Genomic DNA, 18,868 nt, shown 5'->3' with positions numbered 1-18,868 from the left:
ATTACCCACCATCGGAACTCGTCAAAACATTTATTCTAAGGCCTACAAATACATGTACTGTAGATGGTAGATCGATTTTGCGAGAAGACCTTTCGTCCGTCCAACTTTGAATTTGGCTTTTTGGTAACAAAAAGTCGACCGAAAACCTAGGATTGATTTGCGGTAGTGGGAATCTATGATTCGATCGTGGCGAGACAATTAAAGGTGGTCTCATTTGTACAACAACAACAAATCATATGATGCAATCCGCCTTCAAGCTGATCGATGTCTTGCTAACACACACAAAGAAAATTGTGCGCGTGTGCGTACATGAGCAGAGAATATGCGTGAAAGAACATAACAAGAAAGAGAATGCTAACAAAAATTTGACATCTTAATACCGCCAAACCTATTAACAGCTGTTTGCGTGAGACCACTTTTTTTTTAAATCCGCCTTGGATTGAGCGAACTTATCTTTTATACAACTTTTTATGTTGTTTATAAAAAAAACTGAATTGTTTGCTTTTTTTATGCACGTTTTATTTTTGTTTTTTTCTGAAAAATATTGTGCCCAATTTCGGATCAATTTAAATTTTCGATCAATTTATTTATGTAAAATGCAGAAGGTTTATTTTGTGTTTTTGTTTTTATTACTCCTAGTTTTTTTGTTCGTTTCTTTTGTAATAAAAACAAAAAAAAACTGCCACTTTTCAGAAAAAATTACATTTTTTTCACAAATAAAACTTTTTGTGTCACTTTTTCAAAATTTCCAACGGTAACGCTATTCATGAGCAAGTTTGCGTTTGCATTATCTATTTCTTTAATTTTTTTTAGTTATTTTCCAATTTATTTTTGTTATTTTCTAATTTTTCTTCCACTGTACACTGTTTATAAACATGGCTAACCAGCCAAACAAACATAAGCCAAGAAAAATATTTTTGTTAAACTTGGCTTGGTCAGCCATAATGTGACGAACCAACGAACGCCCGAACATCATTACTTCTCTATTTGTTTGGGCTTTTGTTTCTTGAGTTTCTATTTTCTGTTAATGTTTTGAAAACAGAGACATCATTGTATCCCCTTTGCTTAGGATGGGGTGGAGTAGTAGTATTGTAACAATGACTTTATTCGAAGATCACATGTCATCACATACATTAGTATGTGGCCAAGTACATGTATATTTGTATATAACACATACAATTTGTCTAGAGCAGCGAAGAAGCTCTCGATGTATATGACAATGATACGTTGGTGTCTGCCGCCGCTATCTATTGCTCCTAACGAAAACAAATCCCAACACGAACCGGTCCTCAGTCTACATGGCTTGGAACAGAAGCAGCTGAATAAAAAACAAGTGATTTTCTTGCAACCAGTTTTTTTTATTGAACAACGTTCTTCTTCCTCTGTCGTCTTGTATTTCTTTGAAACTTGCAAAACTGTCAAACAGGGTTTTTTTTACAACAATTTACTTGCTCTGTTTGTAATATTTTCGTGTTTTTTCTGTGTCTCCTACATTTCATTTGGATCATATGTTTGGTCAAGTTCTATGCTCTCTTTTTTTTGAGAAAATAAATTCCTGACACTTGACAACAACAGTAATTGTGTCATCTCGAGAGTGGTTTATGTTGTTTTATGCAACTTGTTTTCTTCCTCTCTTCTGCGAAAGCTTCTCTTTTCGCGATAAGTAATTGCGCTTGGCTTAATGATTTTTACTCATTTCTTATTCAAAACTATGCAGGAGAGATTTTCCTTGGTGACACACTTTCGCCAATGGAAAACTATTATTGGGGAAAAATAACCCATATACCCAAATATGCAGACATGAAGACAAATAAAAATATATGATATTTTGTTGATAGTAATGTGTAGAACGGACTTACAAAAATAATTTTTTACCAAATTAAAATGCGTAAAATATGCAAAATATATCTCAATAATTAAAATGGCTGCAATGTACAATTTTCTTAATAAAGGGTTTGCTGTGATAGTTTAGGACAGTACTGGGAATATTGCAGATTCAATTGGCTCTATCAGGTATAGTGATACAGTACTTTTTAAGTGAGGTATGTGTTAACGCATTCCCTAATATTACAGGATAATAGTTTTCGCATTTAAATTGCACAATACTTTGGGTGGTACAGTACTTTGAGTGATACAGTACTTTGAACGATGCAGTACTTTTGATGATGCAGTACGTCTGATGATATAACACTTTTAATGATAAAGTACTTTTGATGATACAGTACTTTTGAAGATTTAATATTTTGCTTGATACAGTACTTTTGCTGATTTAATATTTTGATTGATACAGTACTTTTAATGATAAATTACTTTTAATGATACATTATTTTTTATAAAGGGAAAACAGATTATCGAGCCTTTAAATCCGGATTTAAAGAGCAGTGTAAACGGGGTTTTAATCGATATCGTACAAAGACGATTGTGAGTCCCGTAACATTGCGACTAATGTTTCATTGTGAATACAGTATCAATCTAACTACTCTATCATTCAAAGTACTGTATCATTCAAATTGTTGTATAATTCAAAATTCTATATCATTCAAAGTACTACATCATTAAAAGTACTGTATCATTCAGTATAGTCCCTAATTGAGCTTTGCTGACTAGACTTGGATATTAAACAGTAGATGGATTTATGAAATTCCGTGAACCAGACCATAAGTCCACATAGCACTGATAAATCCAGTTTATAACCGAAGCTGTTTACAAATTTTACGATTTCTAAAAGCCAGAAGTGTAAGTCGAGTTGACTTTTGAAATGTCATTTACCAAAACTCGACTTCATTTAGCCTTATATTGTATATGTATGTCTGGCAAATTCAGTATACAGCCAATTAACGAAAGACGCTTTCATCCTCAAATGCTTGCCATTAGCCCTCTTGTAGTTATGTAAGGCAAGAGTTGAATAGTAGTATAATACTTTCAGCTGTTGAATGTTAAGGTGGCTAAAAATTAGAATCATTCTATTAACTATGGTCGAGGGTGCAAAGTTTTATTAAGATTTCGAATTACAACGATTTAAGTAGTAATTAGTTTAAATTTTCGTAATTAAAGCCATGCACTGTTTAAATTGGACATTGAAAGTATGTGAAAGACTAAAGTATTGAGGTCTAGTAACAAAGCATTTGTAATTCCATTTTTGCCTCTGCTAACCAATTTTAAAATGTTTGCTAAAAATTTCCTTTTATATTTTTATTTCGATTTATTAAATAAAAAAAAAAAAAAAGTTACAACAGTTCTCTTCTACTTAATGGCCATGATCATGATCTTAATTTGTTGAAAATACACATATCTAGAGATTGGGTAATTGCTGTTGTCGCTGTCGTCGTCATTGTTTTTCTATTTCCTATATCTGAAGTTCAAAGTATTGTTGTACAAAGTACACGCACGACCCATCATACCTAAACTATACATGATATTCCAGTTTAGTTTGCGTGTTTTTGTTGTTGTTTCATAAACACCACACCCCACTTGTTGCCTTTTCCACAAAGAGAGAGAGAGAGAGAGAGAGAGGAAGAGAGCGCGGGCAATATAGATTGAGATAAAACGAATGAAAATATTAATATTAAAAATTTTATTTTATCTAAAGCTGGCCCGTTCGAGCCGTCATTGGACTTTACTATTGTTGTTATTAACAAGTTGTTGTTGTATTTGGTACTGCCAACTACACATGTTCATGTTGTCTATAACGAATGTAATTTTTGTCATGGTTCTTCCCCTAATCTCTCTCATCCCTCCCATTCCCCTTAGCGTGTTTAAATTTTGAACTTTGCGTGTTTATTTTAATAAACCTCATGATGATTTTGTGATTTTTGAAGTAAATTTTCTGCTAGTCTTACTGCAATAACAATATTTCAATAATTTGATGCTGGCAATAGGTTTTATAAAATTGCAAATCTCCTAATGAAGCTGATAGTAATTAAGTTTCAGGTGTAATGGATTAAGGCGGATATGCTAACATATGGGCCACGATGTCCTCGACGTCTATCGAATACGGAATTGTAATAAAAAAATACTCATCCTCTGTTTTTGTAGTCCAAATAGGCGCAGCTATTTATTTACTTACATTTAATTTTATTAAATAATTTATAGTTGTTTTACTAATAAATTTTTTAATACATATATATTATTATTATTATTTGACTTTTTATACCCTCCACCATAGGATGGGGGTATACTAATTTCGTCATTCTGTTTGTAACTACTCGAAATATTCGTCTGAGACCCCAGTAAGTATATATATATATTCTTGATCGTCGTGACATTTTATGTCGATTTAGCCATGTCCGTCCGTCCGTCTGTCTGTCGAAAGCACGCTAACTTTCGAAGGAGTGAAGCTAGCTGCATGAAATTTTGCACAAATACTTTTTATTAGTGTAGGTCGGTTAGGATTGTAAATGGGCCAAATCGGTCCATGTCTTGATATAGCTCCCATATAAACCCATCTTGGGTCTTGACTTCTTGAGCCTCTAGAGGGCGCAATTCTCATTCGATTTGGCAGAAATTTCATGACCTTCAACATACAAGTCTAATAGGGTCTGAATCGATCAATAGCTTGATACAGCTTCCATATAAACCGATCTCCCGATTTTGCTTCTTGAGCCCCTACAAGGCGCAATTCTTGTCCAAATGATCTGAAATATTACACTATGACTTCAGCGTTCATTTATGGTCCGAATCAGACTATAACTTGTTTTTTTTATATATTTTTTGTTTTTTTTTAATAATTTTTGGAGCTTATATTTATTATAAAACTTGTATATTTTTTATAAAACTTTTATATTTTTTATAAAATAAAAGTATGCTTTTATATATTTATGGTATTATATTTTTTTTATAATTTTTCATTAATTTTTTTTATATTTGTCATATTTATATTATTTATTTTTTTTAATTTTTGTTATGATTTTTATAATTTTTCCTTTTTATTATAATATCTTTTAAAATGACTTCTTTTACTAATATTTTTATCTTTTTTTCATAATTTTGTTATATTTATTAGTATTTTTGTTTTAATTTTGTAGTATTATATATATTTATATATTATTTAATTTTGTTTTTGTGAATTTATATATTTTGGTTGGTATTTTTTAAATATTTTTTTTATTATATATGTTTTAAATATTTTTTTATTACATATTTTTTAAATATATTTTTATTATAAATTTGTTAAATATTTGTTTATTATATATTTTTTAAATATTTTTTTGTTATATATTTTTCAAATATTTTTTTTATACATAGTTTTTTAAAAATTATTTTATTATATAATTTTTAAAATTTTTATTATAATTTTTTAAATATTTATTTTATAATATATTTTTAAAATATTTTTTTTTAATATTTATTTTATAATATATTTTTAAAATATTTTTTTTTAATATTTTTTTTTAATTATTTTTTTTAATATTTTTTTATTATATATTTTTTTAATTGTCTTTTTCTCACATATTTTTTAAAAATTATTTTATTATATATTTATAAATATTTTTTTTATTATATATTTTTTATATATTTTTTTATTACTATTTTTTTTATTATTATTTAGTTTTATTTATTTATTACTTGCCTTATTTATTTATTATTTATCTTATTTATTTATTTTTTTTATTTATTTTTTTTTTTTTAATTTTTTTTTTATTTTTTTATTATTTTAACTAAATTTTTTTTACATGTTACTATTTTTTTTATTATTATTTTTTACTATTTATTTTTATTTTTTAATATTATTTAGTATTTTTGTATTATATTTTAGTATTTTTTTCATGTTTTGTATATTTTACAGATTTTTTGTGAATTAAATTATTTTCAATTTTATTTTTTTTTTTAATATTTTGTTTTTATTTTTTAAATATTTTTTTTAAATACTTATTGTTAATTTTTTTTAAATGCTTTTTGTTAATTTGTTTTAAATATTTGTTTTAATATTTTTAAATCCTTTTTTAATTCTTTTAAATATTTGTTTTAGTATTTTAAAATATATATTTTTAATTTTTTTAAATACGTTTTTTTATTATCTTTTTTATATTTTATGTATATATATTTTTTATATATTTTTCTTTCAATTTTTTTTTATTTTTTCAAACAATTTTTTTATTTGTTTTTAATATTTTTTTAATATTTTTTTAATATTTTTTTTATTTTTTTTTTATTTTTTTTTATTTTTTTTATTTTGTTTTATTTTTTTTATTTCGTTTTATTTTGTTTTATTTTTTTTTTATTTTTTTTTTTAATATTTTTTTTTTTTTTTTTATTATTTTTTTAATATTTTTTTTTTATTTTTTTAAATATTTTTTTTTTATTTTTTAAAAAACTTTTTATTTATTTTATATATTTTTTTTAAATTTTATCAAATATATTTTTTTAATTTTTAGTTTTTTTTAAATATATTTTTTTAACTGTTATTTATTTTTTTTATTTTAGTTTTCAACTATTATTTTATTTTTTTAACTCTTATTTTATTTCTCATTTTTCTATTTTTTTATATATATATATTGTTTTGTTTAATTTTTTAATCAACTTTTATTTCCGTTATTCAATTCTTTATTTTTCTTCCATTTTTTTAACACCCTCCACCATACTTATTTCATCATACCGTTTGTAACACCTCGAAGTATGCACCTTAGACCCCATTAAGTATACAAATTCTTCATCATCATGTCATTTTAAGTCGATCTAGCCATGTCCGTCTTTTGTAGAATTTTGCACAAATACTTCTTATTAGAGTAAGTCGGTTCCTGTTTTGATATATAAAAACTGATTTTGGATCTTGAAATCGATTTTGGGTCTTGACTTCTAGAGCCTCTAGAGGGCGCGAATTGTTATCCGGTTTGGTTAAAATTTTGTACCTGCTTTTTTGGTATTACCTCCAACAACTGTGTTACGTTTGGTTCGAAAAACGGTTCATAGCCTGATAACGCTGCCGATATCCCGATTATGAATGAGTGCAGTCCTATTGAAGTTTTTGCCTCCTTTTTATGCCGAGTCCGAACTTGCTAGTGAAGTTTTAACATGACCGGATTGCTTACAAATGTCGCCAGCATTTGTAAGATGATAACCACCACTAAAAATTTCTTACCTCGATGTTCACGCCGGGATTTGACGTCATAGGCGAATATGTTAACCTTTGCGCCACGGTGGCCTCCGCTTTTGTATGCTACGCTCGTATGAATTAATTTAATTTTTAAATATGATTTTATTTAACAGAACTATTGATTTTTGTGCCGACGGCGTCTTACTTCGATGTTCCAAGAATTGCATGAGTCACTTTATTCCCTTAATATAAAAAAAAAAACAATAGTTATTCCAGAAAATCATAGATTCATAGAAACGCAAAAAGTGGCTAATGCCCAATACGTGTTCAATATTGGATTGCTTCGCATCTTTATGGCACAGAAAAATTCTAAGAAACGTGCAAAATTTAAAGAAGGAATTTTATTTCCCTAGAAAAAAGGTATTCACAAACACTCGATGATTAGAAGATTTGTTGAATGCCTCCAAAACCATGCTCAATTTGTTAGTGATTCATTGGAAACACTCAACGAGTGGCCTAATATGACAGGCATGCCAGCATTCAAGAGTTTGGTAGGGAGCGGAAAGAAGAAGCTATACCTTGAAATCAAATATAAACATTCGCATATTGTTAATTAAATGCAGTATCTATTGTTGTTGCTTTATTAAATACTCAAATATATGCATGTGTGTGTGTGTGTGTGTGTGTGTGTGAATAACATTTAATGTTTAATGAATAAAAGCCGGTATATGGGAAAAAAACTGATTGCTATTCGTTAGGTAAGAGTATCGCAATTCTCCCTCTAATACCGCCCGCTTAAATTTTTGTGTGAAGAGGCCGTATGAAAGGCGGGTGTAGGCTATGGTCTTTCAAGTTGATTTTGAATAGAGTCAACACACCACGTTGTGTGTTGCTTCTGTATTGGTGGTATGAGCCACTCGATTATTAATTTCTATTTTTAACTGTTAAAACATAAAATGCTGTTTTTTTTTCTTATCAAAAGAAAAAAGAATGAAATGAAAAGTACGATGGGCTGAAGGGAAAAAATAACTACCACGTCCATTCAATCATGTGGTTGTGAATGAGTGCTTAGCAATCTAAAATTCTTGAATTGGAAATTTTGTCAAGGTTAATTTTGTTTTCTTTGTAAGTGGTTTATGTGTTATGGCCTTTGCCACATTTGACAATTCGTTTAAAAGGGTAGCACTGCTGATGTATTTTGGGGGGTTTCTCTAAGGGATATTCTGTTGAGAATCGACGGTTTAGAAAATAATTTACATTACAAAACTTTTAATCAAGTTAAGTTTAATAAAAACCAGTAGGTATAAACCGTAAAAATGAAATGAAATTCTCTAAATGAGACAATCAATCAATTAGTTTTGTGCGGTTTTAGTTTCAATTTCAGTTGGGACTCAGCTATCGTTCTGGTTCAACGATAGCAAAGTCGGAAAAGCGTGGTATGGGCAGCACCTTGTTGTAAAGCAGTTATAAATGGCAAAATTCTCGTAAATATCCCCAGCATTAGTAAGGGCTTAACCACAGACGAATTATTTTTTTTTTGTTGGTGTTCTCACCACGATTCGAACTTAAACGTTCATCGTGGCAAGCGGACATGCCAACCAATTATGCACCAAGGTGGCTTCTGAGACATCTATCCAGCAATCAATCTTTTACATAGGTGACAAACCCAAAATTAATGATTGGCCAGGTTCTCTTTCTATTCCATTACGAATCTCGTTAAGGGGAACTAAGAAAACTGTCTACATTAGCAATGACCAATGGACTTGGTATAAATTCAGAACTGGTACTGCCCACCAGTTGGAGGGGGATGAGAATTTTTGGCGGCCAGGGCCTACAACTAGAATGGAGAAGTAAAATCGTGGGAGAAGTGAAAAGGGAATTGAATGTCGTAACATAATAGGTAGGCGTTGGAGGGACTAGGCCGTGGTGCACTGTAATATTGCTTACAGATGTGGTTTGACTGATGATTACCCATTGGTTCTGGAACTGGAAATTTTCACAGTATGTTCGAGAGGATGGAGTGACTCGTGTGTTACAGACCTCCGCTTATGCCTCGAGGGATACACTTAATACCATACTCGGTCTGCAACCATCCCACATGTTCGGTTAATGCCCCGTTAGAATAATTGCCCTTAAATAAAGGTGTTCAGGAACATAGGGCTTGTCGGAGTTAGTACGCTCGACAGAATTCATTTCAAAGAGTTGATGACACAACTATAGTTGCGTTGCCAGAAAATAAAATCATAAATAAAAATATAGTATAAAGTTGAAAATTTTTGCATTCGATATAAGTGTCTTGAAAACGTTCAACATTGTAAAAAGGATGCAATTCAATGCAGAAATGGATATTTCTTAGACAAAATTTGCCCGTTCGCAACTCAACTGAAGTTGGGTTGCAATCCAATAATCAACCTATAAGTAGAGCTGGCAAAATATCGAGGGCACTATCGATACCATCGATATTTAATTTTTTGACTGAATATCGATTGGTATTTTTCCGATGTATACTATCGCTTTTTACTTCTCATTTTCGTTCGCAATATAGGCGATGGGAAATTAACGATACGATAACGTTTTTTTTATTAAAACTATCGAATATATCGAATGTTGCAATTATCGATAGTTTTCCAGCTCTAGATCATATAAACAGATCTAGGGACTTGACTTCTTGAGCTTCTAGAGTCCGCAATTCCTATCCGATTTGGCTGAAATTTTGCTGTGCTGGCTGTGCCAAGTATAGTTCAAATCGGTTCATAACCTGATATAGCTGTCATTTAAACCGATCTTGGGTCTTGACTTCTTGAGCCTCTAGAGTGCCCAATTCTTATCCGATTGGAATGAAATTTTTCACGACGTGTTTTGTTATGATATCCAACAAATGTGCCAAGAATGGTTCAAATCGGTTCATAACCTGATATAGCTGTCATATAAACAGATCTGGGGACTTGACTTCTTGAGCTTCTAGAGGGCGCAATAATTATCTGATTTGCCTGAAATTTTATACGACGGCTCCTCTCATGACCATCAACATACTTGTTTATTATGGTCTGAATCGGTCTATAGCCCGATACAGCTCCCATATAAATCGATCTCTCTATTTTACTTCTTGAGCCTCCAAAGGGCGCAATTCTTATTCGAATTGGCTGACATTTTACACAGGTCTCCAACATATAATTTAATTGTGGTCCAAACCGGACCATATCTTGTTGATTATTCGATTAATTGTTTAGTTGAAAATCGAACAAGACCGAAAGAGGTTGTCGATTAATCGATTAACCGATTAATCGAATTTATATATTTTTGGATATATTTTGAGTTCTCATCCTTAAAATATTTCTCATGTCTGCATATCAAATTGAATTCTAAATAGGCCAAAAGGCTCTGATTTGTTTGATTTTATGTGATAAAACCGACCCTATTCATATAATTATAAAGGAAAAACGAGTCGCTTGCTCAAAACAGTTTTGATCTGAACATAGTATAAGTATAAGAATTATTTAAAAATGTTTTTAATTATTTTCTTTTGTTTGGGTCATAGCCCATTCCAGTGAAAAAGTCTAGCTGCGCCAATGCTATGATGTCTCTTCCCATGTTACACACACGCGTGCTTTCTCTCTTTCTCTGACTCTCTTCCTACCTGACTCTTTCTTACTTTTCTTACTCTCGCTCTTTCTCTTATACCCCTTCTCTTTTATACCCTATCCTACGAGCCATGTTTTGTATGGCTTATGGAATGAGAAAAATACAGAAAAATGTTATAAGAACGCAAAAAATGTTTTAATTTTTTTCTTTTAGTTGGGTCATAGCCCATTCCAGTGAAAATGTCTAGCTGCTCCAATGCTATCATGCCTCTTCTCTTGTTACACACACGCGTGCTTTCTCTCTCTCTCTCTCTGACTCTCTTCCTACATGACTCTTGCTCACTTTTCTTTCTCTCGCTATTTCTCTTTTATACCCTCTCCTACGAGCGATGTTCTGTATGGCTTATGAGGGTTGAGAAAAATACAGAAAATTTTTACAAAATTGCTCTCGTAAGCAAGTCGGGCATCCCACTCACTGCCCGTGAGTGGAAGACCCTAAGGGTTGTGGTGTTGAACTGTCATTTCCTCTTCTGTTATATCATTATATCTGATGTTCTGTTTAGGGCACAATGCGTCTACTAAAAATTCGTCGTCAATTCTACTGATCATTTTGGGGAAATTTTTGCATGAACTTGAACTGTCATGTTCTGTTCTCTTCTGTTATATTCTGTTATTGTATATATTTCCTCTTCTGTTATGTCATTATATCTGATGTTCTGTTTAGGGCACAATGCGTCTACTTAAAATTCGTCGTCAATCCTACTGATCATTTTTGGGAAATTTTAGCATGACAATACTATAGCCGAATTCGAATTCTGCTCTTCTTTCATCTTTTTGTGTGTAGAATGTTGCTTCATCTCTTATCTCTTTGTATGCACAATGTTGCTCTTTCACTTATCTCTTAGTATACAGAGTGTTTCTCTTCCTCTGCCTCTCTTATGTTGCCTTTGTCTACTATAACTGCAAATAATTTTCCCCAAAAGTGAGAAGAGAAATATTATTTCAGAAGACCCATTTTTGCCGTTAGTGTGTACATTTGCACGCACAGTGTTTTGCAAAAAACCCTTAATTGACATTTATTTTAAATATTTAATTTTTTTTGTAATATTTTAGAAAAATTAGCTAATTTTTTACCAAAAAAAAAATAATTCGTTATAATGAAAATTTGTAGATTTTACAAATTCGAATATTTCGCTGAAAATGCTAAATATTTGTTTGTTTTATAAGTATTTTTAAAAACTAAATAAAATAATGTTAACATTTCCTCATACAGTTGCATTCAATGTAAGAGGAGAGTTGACATCACTGATTGCCATTTTGCCTGTGTTTATTTTGTATTTTCGTTTGTTCCCCATCATCATAATCATAAAGTTGTTGACACGAACAAGCACTCACAAGATACTATTTTTGGAAAAATAAAAATGTTTAAAAAATAAAATACAAAAAGTAAATGAATAAAATAAATTCTAAAAAAACAAACATAAAACAATTATGTACTTTCAAATATATTAAACATGCCCACATCATCATGCCGCAGCCGTCTCATGCCAAAGCACCTTTTGATTTGTTCCCTTTTAATTTTGCTGTGCCATCATCGCATATCTATAATTTGAACTACTACTACTACCACTACTGTCATTTTCCAAATAATTGTCGTTGTGTTCTTTCGATCCCCCCACCCCCCAACCAATCTATACAAATGTCTAACAGTAACATACAACGTTTTTTCTCTTTGTGTTATTGGGGGCCAAGAATGTTCTCCTTCGAAATTGTACCGCAAAATATATAAAAAAAAGCAACTGTAGATCTGACCTGTAACTAACTTTTGACTTGGTTGGCTCTTGTGGCCAACCAATGTTTCTTAAATGTTTCCCCTTTTTGGTTTTTTTTTATTTCTTCTATTTTTTTTTGTTTTGTTCTTCTAGTTAGAATTATTTAAAAACAAAAATTGATTTTTTCCCTAAAACAGAAAAATTATCGCAATTATCTTATAGTCTTCTTTCATGCTTCTTATATTTACAATTACAGAATCGAAATTTCACATGACAATCTAATGAAAAATAAATCGCACTCGCTCGCTCCTCTTCTCGAAAAAATCCAAAAAGAAAGTTAAAAGAAAATAATTCGAAAGCTAAGCTAACAGGACAGAGTCAGAGAGTCAGTTGAATATGTTTTATGCACACATTATATTGGCCAAAAAAGGCCCTTTGGCAAGAGTATGGCTGGCGGCACATTGGGATAAAAAGATCACAAAGGCTCATGTATTTGAGACGAACATTGAAAAGTCGGTGGAGGGCATTATGCAGCCCAAGGTGAAGCTGGCCCTGCGCACCTCCGGACATTTGCTGTTGGGTGTGGTGCGCATTTATTCGCGCAAAGCCAAATATTTGCTGGCCGATTGCAATGAGGCATTTGTGAAAATCAAAATGGCCTTTCGACCGGGCATGGTCGATCTGCCCGAGGGCCATAGGGAGGCCAATGTGAATGCCATTACCCTGCCCGAGGTGTTTCATGACTTCGATACGGCTTTGCCGGAGTTGAATGACATAGACATTGAGGCGCAGTTTGCCATGAATCAATCGAGGGCCGATGAGATCACCATGCGCGAGGACTATGGCAGTCTGTCGCATTCGCTGCACGACGATGGTTTCGGGGATATTGGCTTTGGCAGTGACACACCCGATATGGTGCGCGACCACTTGGACTCGCACATGAACGATCAGCTGTTCGAGGATGAGGTTATGCCCCACATGGCGCGCGATGGCGCCGAGGCTAGTATAAGTCTGCAGGAGCCCAGCTTGTCTAATCCTCGTCTGGACATGGATGCTGATGGCTTTGGCGACGAATTTGGCCAGCGGGAGTTGTTTGACGATGAGCTTTTCGGAGATCCGCCGCGCCTGGATGAAGAGGTGCAACAGCGTCTGGACAACCTGCCTATTATAGAGGATTCCGATGATGATCATTTCGATGTTAGGGCCGCTTCGCCGGCCTCTACAACTCCCGGTTCGCCTTTGCCCACGCACCAGCATGAGGACGATCATGCCAATCTGGATGCCCCTGGCAAGCCGGCACAGGCCGAGCAGGTCGATGAGAATCTGGAACAGTCTACTCTCTTGCAAAACGAAGAGGAAAGCTTTGCCTTGGCCCCCATAGAGGCCTCAGCCTACAAGGGTATAACCAAAAATGCCAAACGCAAAAGAAAACTCATTGTCGATGAGGTAAAGAATATCTCTGGCGAAGAAATGAAGGCCCAATTGGCCAATACTTCAGATATTGTGACCATCCTGGATCTGGCTCCTCCCACCAAGCGTCTGATGTATTGGAAGGAGACCGGCGGTGTGGAGAAGTTGTTCTCTCTGCCCTCTCGCATGATTCCGGCCCGTGTCCTAATGTTCAACTACAATCGTCATTTAATTTCGCGTTTTACCGCCCTCGAGGACTTTAGTTCGCTAGGACCAGCCGATATGTTGGCTCTTGATCATATCAGCAATGAGAATGAGAACGATTCCTTGGCCATCATCACCAAAAAGGGTCGCAAGCGCAAGCTGGATGCCGCCAACATAGATGCAGTACCGCCCACAGCAGCCCCAGCGGCAGACAACACTCTGACTCAGAATATCTCGCTACCGGATCAAGTGCGTGAACAACAGGATATGATAAATGCCACAGCCGAGTCGCTACGCTTGGAAGTTGCAGGTGCCGGCAATGACTCTTCGATACCGCCCGCCGAGGCCACCATCTATGACAATTGTCCGCGCAGCCCGAATCCCATGTTTGCCCTCAATGACATACACAATTTAGATAATTTGCCCAGTGATTTGGGTAGTTTGCACCATGATTTGGACCATGAACACGATTTCGATCATGTGCATATGACGCCGGGCAACTTGCATCATGGCCAAATGACTCCCCACCATCCAGAGATTGAGGCCATTGAATCGATACCAAATCTGCCGGTGGATCAGATATCTTCCATACTCAAGGAAGCCGAAAGCATGCCACCCCAGCCACAAGCCGAACAATTGGATGCTACATTGACAGAAGAACAACAACAGCAGCAGCAGCAGCAACAACAGGAACAACCACAACAACAACAAACACCTATAGCCACCAGTCTAGCATCGGACTGGAATGAATTCCCTGCCTTCCCAGCCTCCATAGAAATTCCTCCCAATGTGCAGGATGAACAACAAGAAAATGAAACCAGTGAACAATTCGAGGAGCGTGTGTTAAACAAGCGAGCCGCTCAAATGTTCTACGCCGTCAAGAATCGTCTGGTCCAACAGGAGTGCCTTGCACTCTCCGATTTGACGGGCCACAATTCCCGCAAACAGGCAGCCCAAAAATTCTATTCACTGTTGGTGTTGAAAAAGTTTCGTGCATTAAATATCGACCAGGAGGCTCCCTATTCGGACATTATCATAACGCGGGGCACCCTATTCGATAACCCCAAGCTCTAAAGTCGACAAAATTCAATTTCACAAAATTATGATTTATTTTATATGATGATTTCTATTTTTCGATGCATGTCTGTTTTTATTAAAGTACAGTTTTAATTATAGTAATAAAATTCTAAGAAACAAAGTAAATAAATAAATGTTTTTGAAAAAAAAAAGAATTGGGAGAATAGGACTTTTTGGTGTTGAGGTAGACTTTGGTAAGGATAAATAGAGTTTGCTAAGACTTGTAACAAATGAATGACTAGATTATCCACCATGGAAAGTTAAAACACATCGCAATTGTACACTCAAAAGTGGAGTGGAACTCTAAATTTGAGAAGTTTTTGCTATTTTTTGTCACTTAAAACACTGAGAAAATTTTGTGGTACTATATGAAAAATCCGCAATTACTTTTTGGGCAACCCAATACATTATTAATTTTTTTGTATTTATTTTTATATTAAATATTTTTTGTATGTGTTATATTTTATTTGATTTTTTTATTTAATTTTATTATATATATATTTTTTTTCTTTATTTTATTGTTTATATTTTTTGTATTTTGTTTTTTTTTTTTTACTTTTGTGTTTTTGTATTTACCTGTACTTTACATAATTTTTTATTATTTTATTTTTTTTTTATTTTATTTTTTTTTATTTTATTTTGTTTTTATTTTTTTTTTTTTTATTTTATTTTTTTTTTTATTTTATTTTTTTTTATTTTATTTTTTTTTATTTTATTTTTTTTTTATTTTATTTTTTTTATTTTATTTTTTTTTATTTTATTTGCGTTTTATTTTTTTTTTAATTTTTAATATTTTTTTTTGTTTTTTTTTTTTTTATTTCTGTTTAAATTATTTTTGTATTTCATCTAAGACCAAAGACTTTCTTATTTTATTTTTTTATATTCTTTATTAATTATTTTTTTTATTTACTTATTATTTTTTTTATTTACTTATTATTTTTTTATTTACTTATTATTTTTTTTATTTACTTATTATTTTTTTATTTACTTATTATTTTTTTTATTCATTTATTATTTTTTTATTTATTTATTATTATTTTATTTATTTATTATTTTTTTATTTATTTATTATTTTTTTTTTTATTTATTTATTATTTTTTTTATTTATTTATTATTTTTTTTATTTATTTATTATTTTTTTTATTTTTTTGTTATTTTTTTATTTTTTTTTTTATTTATTATTTTTTTTATTTTTTTGTTATTTTTTTATTTTTTTTATTTATTTATTATTTTTTTATTATTTTTTTATTATTTTTTTTATTTATTTATTATTTTTTTTATTTATTTATAATTTTTTTATTTATTTATAATTTTTTTTATTTATTTATAATTTTTTTATTTATTTATTATTTTTTTTATTTATTTATTATTTTTTTTATTTTTTTATATTCGTTATTATTTTTTTTTATTTATTTTTTATTTATTTATTATTTTTTTATTTATTTATATTTTTTTATTATTTATTTATTTTTTAATAGAGTATGTTTTATTGCTAATAACATTGGTGACCGTTGCACTTTCTGTAGTGGCAAAATCTATGATATTGATTGATGGTTTGTTTAAAGGGGAAAACATTGCACAAAGTTCATATAAGGTGAAACTTATAAATATATTTGTTCAGAAATATATACTTGTATATCAGTAAATAAGTAACTACCGTTACGTGGACTTTTTTATGATTATTTTTTAAGTATTTATTCTTGATAATTGTTTTTTTTTATAATTGTCTATTTTTGTAATATTTTTTAATTATTTTCTTTTCATTTTTTAATTTTTTTTTTAAATGTATATTTTTGTAAGTTTTGTTATTTTTTTTTAATTTTTCTATTTTTTTAATTACTATAATTGTGTTTTTAATTTTAATTTTATTTTATTTTTTTTTTAATTTTATTTTATTTTTTTTTTAATTTAATTTTATTTTTTTTTAATTTTATTTTATTTTTTTTTTAATTTTATTTTTATTTTTTTTTTAATTTTTTTTTTATTTTTTTTTTAATTTTATTTTATTTTATTTTTTAATTTTAATTTTAATTTTATTTATTTTTTTTTAATTTTATTTTTATTTTTTATTTTTATTTTTTTTTTAATTTTTTTTTAAATTTATTTTTATTTTTTTTTTTTAATTTTATTTTTTTTTTTAATTTTATTTTTTTTTTTTTTAATTTAATTTTTTTTTTTTAATTTTATTTTTATTTTTTTTTTAATTTTGTTTTTATTTTTATTTTTAATTTTATTTTTTTTTTTAATTTTATTTTTATTTTTTTTTTAATTTTATTTATTTTTTTTAATTTTATTATTTTTTTAATTTTATTATTTTTTTTATTTTATTATTTGTTTTAAAGCACGTTAACATTGAAATTTGTATGATCTGGATTTAACTAAATCAAAAAACAAATCCTGTCCGTTTACACAGCGTTTTTTTTGGGGATTTAAACGTACATGCGTATACACGAATGTGCATATCACACGCATCCATACACAATGCTTGAAAACAGTTGCATATATTGGTACTTTTTTCGATCATTAAGCCATCATGAAATCGGGTTCATTGAAGATTTAAAAATAAAACCTGCAAAAATGGGATTTATTTTTGTATGGTAAAATCAAAAAAAAAAAACAAAAAATTTAGCACTTAAATCTCAAAAAGGCCATAATTGGATTTAGTGGCCAATAAGAACGTACTTTTAATTTTTTTATTATAATTTTTTTTTTTATTATAATTTTTTTTTTTATTATAATTTTTTTTTTTATTATAATTTTTTATTTTTATTATTTAATTTTGTTTAATCTTTTCCAACATACTAATACTACACCTTACTTACCTACACTAACCTATGCTTATTTTGTTTATTTTCTTTTTTTTTAATTTTTTTTTTTTTTGTTTAATTTTTTTTTTTTTTTTGTTTAAATTTTTTTTTTTGTTTAAATTTTTTTTTTTGTTTAAATTTTTTTTTTGTTTAAATTTTTTTTTGTTTAATAATTTTTTTGTTAAATTTTTTTTTTAATTTTTTTTTTTGTTTAAATTTTTTTTTTTTGTTTAAATTTTTTTTTTTTTGTTTAAATTTTTTTTTTTGTTTAATAATTTTTTTGTTAAATTTTTTTTTAATTTTTTTTTGTTAAATTTTTTTTTGTTAAATTTTTTTTTTGTTAAATTTTTTTTTGTTAAATTTTTTTTTGTTGTTATTTTTTTTTTGTTTTAATTTTTATTTGTTTTCTTTTTTTTTTAATTTTTATTTTTATTTATTTTTTTAATTTTTATTAATTTTTTTTTATTTTTATTTATTTTATTTTTATTTTTTTTTAATTTTTATTTTTTTTTTTTTAATTTTATTTTTTAATTTTTATTTTTTTTTCATTTATTTATTTTTTAATTTTTATTTATTTTTTTTTTTATTTTTATTATTTTGTTTTTATTTTTTAATTTTTTTTTTTAATTTTAATTTTTTTTTTAATTTTTATTTGTTTTTATTTTTCTTTTTTTTTAATATTTTATTTTTATTTTTTTCCATTTTTTATGTTTTTTTTTATTTATTTTTAATTTTTCTTTCAATTTTTATTTTTTTTTTAATTTTTATTTATTTTTTTACATTTTTATTTATTTTCTTTTTTAATTTTTATTTATTTTTTTTAATTTTTATTTATTTTTTTTTTAATTTTTATTTATTTTTTTTTTTAATATTTACTTATTTTTTTTAATTTTTATTTATTTATTTTTTAATTTTTATTTATTTTTTTTTAATTTTTATTTATTTTTTTTTAATTTTTATTTATTTTTTTTTAAATTTAATTTT

General features: G+C 28.9%; 1 protein-coding gene across 12 annotated transcripts in view; it reads left to right on the top strand.

The window, feature by feature from the left end:
- LOC106088648 (double-strand-break repair protein rad21 homolog) overlaps positions 1-15,211 on the top strand; it is a 48,313-nt gene extending 33,102 nt beyond the window's left edge. For all 12 annotated transcript variants that reach the window (XM_013254257.2, XM_059366172.1, XM_059366178.1 and 9 more), the window contains one exon: positions 12,643-15,211. In XM_013254257.2, coding sequence (XP_013109711.2) covers positions 12,783-15,074 — 2,292 coding nt within the window. In that variant the 5' untranslated portion in view covers positions 12,643-12,782 and the 3' untranslated portion in view covers positions 15,075-15,211. The remainder of the gene's footprint in view (positions 1-12,642) is intronic.
- The last annotated feature ends 3,657 nt before the right edge of the window (positions 15,212-18,868 follow it).

Source organism: Stomoxys calcitrans, chromosome 4, assembly GCF_963082655.1.
Source record: "Stomoxys calcitrans chromosome 4, idStoCalc2.1, whole genome shotgun sequence".
NCBI lineage: Eukaryota > Metazoa > Arthropoda > Insecta > Diptera > Muscidae > Stomoxys > Stomoxys calcitrans.
This window is presented reverse-complemented; position numbering and strand designations above follow the sequence as displayed.